At 43.8% G+C, this 7,892-nt stretch overlaps 1 protein-coding gene across 5 annotated transcripts in view; it reads left to right on the top strand.

Annotated features, from left to right (window-relative positions):
• The window catches only part of cadm3 (cell adhesion molecule 3), an 89,805-nt gene that overhangs the window by 32,123 nt on the left and 49,790 nt on the right, over positions 1-7,892 (top strand). For all 5 annotated transcript variants that reach the window (XR_002761728.2, XM_023424528.2, XM_023424530.2 and 2 more), the window contains exon 3: positions 5,491-5,640. Coding sequence is in view for 4 of the 5 variants with exons in the window: in XM_023424528.2 (XP_023280296.1) it covers positions 5,491-5,640 (150 nt within the window). In the remaining variant the exon portion in view is untranslated. The remainder of the gene's footprint in view (positions 1-5,490; positions 5,641-7,892) is intronic.

Raw genomic sequence — 7,892 nt, forward strand, 5'->3', positions numbered from 1 at the left:
GGGGGGGGGCTGCGACTTGAAAAAAAAAAAAAAACAACCAAAAAGACATGTTTTACATTGCAGCTGTTTTGTGTTTTTTTCATTTACTGGGCAAATTCTCAAAAATCTGGTTTGAATTTGCATGTTTTGATTGAGAAAGGCAGACAAGGAAGGGGAGTAACGGATGAAGAGAAGGATGAAAAAAGAGCAAGAGAGTGGGGGAGAAGGGAGCCCGTAGAGGGTAGAGGTGGGCAGAAGGGCACGTACACACTGACGTGTATATACTCATAGACACACACACAGAAACAGACACAGACACATACACACACACACACACACACGCTTACCCAGGGGGATGGGTGGTAGCCGGGGACAGCTGGGCATAGATGGATGGTGTGGGGGAGGTTACTCTGTGTGTGTGTGTGTGTGTGTGTGTGTGTGTGTGTGTGTTCGTCTTTCTGAATGTGTCCTCTGTGCGCTTTGTGAAAAAGTGTGTGCATTCGCGCCCTGTTTGCTTTATGTGTACAACTGTATATAATGTATTTTTAAGCACATTCTTATGTATTTATGTCACTCTGTAAGCGTAGGTGTTATTTGTGCTTGACGAATGTGTGTGTTTTCCTTTCTGTATGTTTTATGAGGGTGTGTGTGTGTGTGTGTGTGTGCGTGCGATTCAGGGGGTTCTTGTCAGCATGCTTGCAGTGTGTGCGAGCGGATGCCTCTGTGTGTGTGTAATGGTCTGTGTCATACCACGCCATATCAAACCGCACACTGCTGGCTGAGTTTCCCATCAAACGTGTACAGCATCAGCAGCACCATGACACATGGCTCTGTCTGTCACACACCGCAGCACTGCTCTGTGTGCAGCTACAATCGAATGTAGACACACACACACACACACACACATACCAGCGCACATGCCAACACACACATCCGCTCGGCCTCAACCGCATGCAGATAAATACCATCTCATAAATCACACTGATACACACACACACACACACACACACACATACGTCGTCCCACGCACAAACAGATAAAGTCCTCCCTTGGAAAAACAAATACAACTGCATCTGAGCGCAAACCAATCCACACAGGCATCGCTAATAAGCTTCTTGAGACTCGCACACACACAAAGACACATGCACATACACATGAACGTGCGGATAGTAATCTCGTCACACACACAACACACTTAGTCCAGACCTACATGCAGAAGGTGCACACTCACTTCCATTACAGTAAATAAAGTTCATTAACCTGCACTAATTAGCAGCAACACTGTAAAGCCTCCCTGGGAGAACAAAAAAAAAAAAAAAAAAAAAAGAGGGAAAGAAGGAATTAAGGATGGGAAGAGGTAAACGACTTTATCGGAAATAGAGGAGGAGGAGGAGGGGGGAGGAGGCTCGACAGAAGGGCAGAGAGGTGAGGGAGGACGAGAGGAAACCAAGGAGGACAATGGGGCAGATGGAGAGGAGGAGTGGGGGAAAAGATGGAGGGAGACAGATGGAGGAGGAAGGAGGAGAGGGGGTGAACATGGAGATGGCCAAGGTGGTTTGAATTTTTCACTGTCTGCTCGTTTTAGGCAGAAATCAACAGGAAGCTGCATTTTATTAAAGGAATATTCCAATGTTTTGAGAACCATGTTTTTTTTTTTCTTCTTCTTCTTCACCTTGACAGTGAGATCAGTTCGATATCGGTCTCATGTCTGCGTGGAGTCAGAATTTGGTTTGCCTAGCTTAGTATAAAGACTGCAGGCACCTATCAACACTCCCAAATCTGTCTTATATACAAAGCGTATCTTTAACCGATACATGAACAGAAATGTTAAACTTGAGCACCACGGCACGGCACCGGGTATATATGGATCTTCTCTTCTCTCTCACAGAGAAAGCCTACTTTCAAATTCAAAAAGTGTTGAACTACTCCTTTTTTTCTCATCTCCGGCGAGCCCTCGAGCTCCTCGCACTTCCTCTCTTCTCTCATTGGCGTCTTCTCTCCCCTCCCTCCCGTTTCTTTACACACACGCACTGTTTCCCACCTTGTTTTATCACCCACCCTCCTATTCATACCCTTATCCATCCATCTTTCCTCCTCCTCTCCCTCCCTCCCTCCCTTCCCTTGATATCCCAGTCAGTCTTCCTACCTCTGGGTACTCTCACCTTGTTGCCAGCTAGGGAAAGTGTAAATTGTGTTGCTTTAAATACCAGTGTTTTCCTCGAGCTTACAGCTTGAGGAAGGGGTGGTGGTGGTGGTGGTGGTGGTGGGGTGTTATGGAGGAGTGGAAGAGAGGAAGAGAAGAAAGAGGAGCGAGCCACAGTGTTTAACTTAATGTCTGCTAAGGATAGATAGGTCTCTCCTTTCATTTTTGCAGCTTGGGTGTTTATCCTGACTTAACCGTTTAAACTCGAGCTGAACTTAATTTCCCCCCTTTAACTTTGCTCTTAAGTAGCTTCAAAGGTAAGAAGAACAGCTGTATCTGTATCTGAGGCTTAAAGGGGTCAAATGCTGCTGGCAAGTGACTTAGTTTGTGTTTGTATGAACCGGTTTGGACCGGCGGATGGGCTGGGAGCGGCACAATGTAATTTATCGACTGCAAAAACTTTTTACTATCTTATTTCAAATATATCTTAACTCTCTGGCACCCATCTTAATGCCCACCGCAGTTAACCCCACCCATCCGACCACGTAATCACCGGTTAAGTCGATTTGAAATATTGCCAAAAGACTGACTTATTATCCTGGTGCAGTTAAACTGTAACCACCCAGTGCTCCAGCTAAATCGACTTATTTGTGATTAATAGGTGGGGCTAACGAGGTTGCTGCCATGCTCATACGCTGTACAACGTAAAGTGAATCTGCATTAGCTTTAGATTTAAGATGCACAGTGCCATCTAATTATCTTTAAAACGTTTTAGACCTTATGCTCAGTGAGCGTGAGGCTGACCTTTATTTATTTGCTTGGATTAATTGATACAGTTTGAAAAGGTTTACTTACTTGTAGCACTTTTCAATTTTAGATTCCAAAGTTTAAAGGGACTCCGAATAATTCAGGCTGAATTTCTACGAAATGCGTATAATATGATGCCTAATTTATCAGCAATATCTCCATTTGATATTATGCTGAAGCCATATAAAGAAAGAAAACCTGACAGCGTGGGTTTGAATATTTTACTCAGTGTAAACATTATACAAATTTAATAAAACAATGGGACAAGCAGATAGAGAATAATAGACGTGATATTATGCAGTAAAATTGAAAGTAAATTCTACATACTTCAAAGGTGCAAAGGAAGAAGAACAGTAGGAAAAGCCTGGTCTGACATTCAGTCCACTAATGATTAGAAAGTAGAAACTGTGGGATGTGTTATGTAAAGGATTCTTTCAAACGTGTCCATGACAAGCAGATAGCCGGTCCACACACTGACACTCAACATTGTTTTACCAGCAGGAATGTCAGTCTGAGCCCGGAGCACAGGTTTTTTCCTGGTCAGGAATGTCAGGACTCAGTGGCGGCCGAAGGTACGACGCAAGTTTGGCTAACTTGTCAGAACACATTGTGGCTGGCTTGATGAGTGATGCACCGGGACAGCCAATTTGACCAACGTGTTCGTGCCAAGTAGAGGAGCTCCTGTGATCAGCCGCAAGAATTATCCCAAGATGCTATTAAAGGAGACACTAATCCGTGGTGCACTTGACCACACATTCAGCCCTCAGCTATGCTGGTGCTTAGATAAACTAACCACAAGGTCAGAGCTGCAGTAAAACACCACAGAGAGGGACTCACTCTGACACGAAGGGCTCGGGAAGTCTCACAGTGCTGTTTGAATCCTGCAGGCAAACAGCAGCTGTACCTTTAAGAGCGGTTATCGCTCTGAATCCTCTCAGCACAGAGGCAAACCTAAGACCTTTTTTTTTTCTTTTCTAATAACTGATGTTTTCTGAGATGCTGAACTCTCCATCCAGCTCTCAAACGAAGAGACAGAAAAAAAAAAAAAAAAAAAGATGCCGGTAGTTGCTGCCTGCTGCTCTAAGCTCATGTAGTGCAAATGTGTATTTTTTGATGCTACATGCAGTTAGTTTGCTCGCCTCCTCTTCTGCATCCTTTTTTCCCGTGTCCCCCCTCTTTCATGTCTTGATGGGAGTTCCGCCGAAGCGCACTTAAGCAGATGTTCTTCCTGCAGAAAAAAAAATAAATAAAAAAAATCAATTCCACCGCCGGTGCAAGGATGTGATAACGCTCCACGCCGAATATAAACCTGTCTCCTGCTTGACAATTTGGTTCCAATTAAACTATTTATACACGCCATCTTTTCAGGGGTGAGGAGACCGCTTTGAGGCATATCTTCTTATGAGATGTTCCCTCCGTTGGCTTGGTCTTGTTGTCAATTATGCCATATTTTTGTTTTGCTTGAGATTAGGTTGAGTGAGCATTGGCACGTTTTGAGGAGGAGAGGTGAGCTCAGAGCATGGTTGGATGCACTCAAGGCCGCAATAACTTAGCATGGCTAAAAAAAAACAAAAAAAACTAAATAGTGCAGCAGTGGCCATGCTCGGCCTTACTTACCAAAACAAGAGGCTGCATATTTTAGTATACATCTCTTCTTTCTAATTCACATAATCGTCTGCCGCCCTCGCTGAATGCAGGGAGAGCAGAATTAGCCTGCACCATCACCCGTTATCAAGGGAGCGCTGTTAAATACCATAATTTGAGCCAATTTGAATACTGTTACACACCCAGACAGTTCACCGTTCAGTGGTTTTTGTGGCACACCAGTTCCAGCTCCAGCCTTTAGAATCCCCTCATTATGCTGGGTCATTTGTATTCTCTTTCTCTTTCCCTCTGACCTGCTCATTTCCATAATGCCTGTCCCATTCCGGCTTGTTCTGTACGAGCCGATACATATGCATGGCGTTAAAAACTGACATAGATATTGACAAAAGAGGGTTACAACGCCATTAGAGGTATGAGACGGTGCTCTTGTTGTTGCTCTGACCTCTCGAGAGCCGCTGTCTGTCGTGGTCTCTTCATCTTTGTTGGTCCCTCAGGTCGTGCGGTCTCTGGATACCGGGCCTGCTACTGACTCATCACTCTTACATTGGCCTCGCAGTCATACAACCAGATAGCCATTTGTCTGCTTTTTTTTTTGCTTTGTTTTTTTGTCCCTCTGCGTGCGTGTGTGTGTGTGTGTGTGTGTGTGTGTGTGTATGTGTGTGTCTGCACTTTCAGAAAGACAGATAGAGATATATAGATAATCTGACAAGCAGAGAAAAAGATGGGCGGGGGGAGATAGAGAGAAAGAGAGAGAGCGAGGCGAGTAATGCATTTTGTGCGTTTATCTGATTTGTGTGTTGGTGTGTGCTACTGTTTTTGCTTGTATTTTCATACAAGTGCAGCGCCTCTCTGACTTGTCTCTGTTGCCTCTCTATCGCTCTGTCTTATGATTTTCTTTTCCTTTTTTTCTTCCCTCCCTCCCTCCCTCCCTCCCTCCTCTCTCTCCTGTTACCTAGACGACGACCCCTTGCAACCAGTGACCTCAGATGAGACGGTGTCCGTTGGGGGCACGGTGACACTCACCTGCCGGGTGGCCGAGAGCGACAACTCCTCGCTGCAGTGGTCCAACACTGCGCAGCAGACCCTGTACTTTGGAGAGAAAAGAGGTGAGAGGGAGGGAGGGAGGGAGACATGGGGAAAGAGAAGAAACTATTAGAGGGTCAAAAAGAAAGTCTACTAATTTGCCTTGCCATATATGTTTTGGGGGGAACATAAATGCAGCTTAGATGTTAACTGGCCTTTTTCCAGTCCAGAACATGCGACATTCCTACACCAGACATAAGATATCTAAACAATTGTTTATGGTTTGGACAGAGATTGTACTTTTGGTCAAATATTTAAAAAGTCAACACTTTCCTTTGTGTGCTATAAATCGGTGTGAGTTAATAGTCCGTAGTTCCTCTGACCTCAAGCAACTGCTCTCAGTTGCTGAATCGTAACGACTAGACCTTTCATTTCCAGGAGCGACGGTGTAGGGAAACTGCATTGATAGTCAAAGCATTGCAGATATGTTCAGTATAAAAATGTTGCATTGGCACTGAACGGGTTTGCAAATACTTCCAAAACACATTCACAATGCCCCACCCCCCACAGCCCCGTTTACACTTGTCATTTCAAGTCACATATCCATATAAAACCCAGATGCAATTGAATGCACTTTTGTTTACACTTGGCCACATATATGCATCCCTGATGACTACATTACAAATCTAATTGCAATCTGTCTTAGATTTCCCAGGCTACATGCAAATCAGTCTTGCCCCTGCTCCTGTTCGCAGTGTGGTGGTAATATACCTGAATCTGTTTGTTAACTGCCAAAAAAACGCCAGGAGAGAAATAATAACTTGTGTTCCTTTGCAGTTTAGTTACATAACAGAGACACAGTAAAGAGGAGTAAAGACGATGCATGTATGTAAGGTTCTCGGAAAAATTTATTAATTTATACCTTTTCAACATCTGGCTGGAAAGTATCTCAAGGAATATTCAGTCTGTCACAAATGCTTCTTGAATGCATTTACACCTACAAGGATATACATGATATTCACTCGATCCGAGATGCACGGCCGGCATTACGTTTCCTGCAGAACATTTCTGCTAATGCATGTTAGTTCCACATGAATGTAATGACTCATCTTCATTAAAGATATTTTCTACCGCTCCTTTGTTGAGCAAGACACTGATAATTATCTTGTACACATCAGGTCAAAAGCTTTTTCTAAGAGACAAAGACATTATGGGGCCGTGGACAGCAATCTGCATATTACTGTATTACAAGCGTGGTGCCAAAAAGTGCTCAATAAGTGCAACACACAAAAACAGAGGACCAAAAAAAAAAAAAAAAAAAAAGCCTAAAGTGCGTCAACATGTCCAATTCAAGCAGATATTTTTTTAAGAAAAACTAGCCTCCGCTTTTTAATAATCCATTTCGTGCGACTTGATGGCCTAACTAGCAGGTGAGCCAGGCTGGCTTTTAATCACATTTTGAAAAGAGTGACTTCCCACTGTGTGGTGCAGTGGTCCAACACAACATAACACAACACACCCTGTATTTTGGGAAAGAAAACAGAGGTGAGAAGGGTGGCTAGTGGTGGGGGAAAAAATTGACAGTATAAATACGGACTGACGTTATAAATATGTGTTATGAGTTGTGGTACTAATGATTACTTTTGACTGTGTTGACTCAAACTGGTGCTTCAAAAACATTGGCATGAGTGAAAAGGAGCACGCACATCAGCTGGTTTGAGTATAAAGACGGGGACATTACTAGGCCGTGATTTCAATAAAAAGAAGATTTCTTTTTCGTTCTTTTTTTTTGACGTGATGAAAAGATATGCTCCAAAATGATAGCTAAAGTCAAAAGATTTTAAAGGAAAAATTGGAGCCTGATGAGCTGAAATGTATTGCTCCAACTTTTTGCGGTCCGTTCCTTTTCAGTAGTCTGACATCACACAACAGACTTGGTACGCTGGAGTGAAAAGAGGAGAGAGCGGTGCAGATGGAAGGAAGGAGCAATGGGAGAGTTAGAGAATTAGAAACAAGGGCGATGAGAGAGATAGAAACACTCCCTTGCGTGCTAATACAACACTTTACAGCAGAAGTGAAGTTAAGAATGGCTGGAGTAGAGAGGGATAGAGGGCCAACTTTTTCTGCAACAGACAATTTGGACAACAGAGAGAGGCGAGAGAGAATGAGGGAGGGAGGGAGGGAGGTGGGAAAGGACAAATGGAGAGATCAGCAAGTCTTTACTCCAGATGGAGCCTCAACCACAGACGAGAGGAGGGAGATAGAAAGTAAGGCTGTTCTCTGCAATGACACTTAAAGCCCAACCTCAAGTTTAGGAGGAATTGAGAAGAGTATT

The sequence above is a fragment of the Seriola lalandi genome, unplaced genomic scaffold (assembly GCF_002814215.2).
Source record: "Seriola lalandi dorsalis isolate HSWRI2012SDOR001 ecotype SW California unplaced genomic scaffold, Sedor1 jcf7180002054736, whole genome shotgun sequence".
Taxonomy (NCBI): domain Eukaryota; kingdom Metazoa; phylum Chordata; class Actinopteri; order Carangiformes; family Carangidae; genus Seriola; species Seriola lalandi.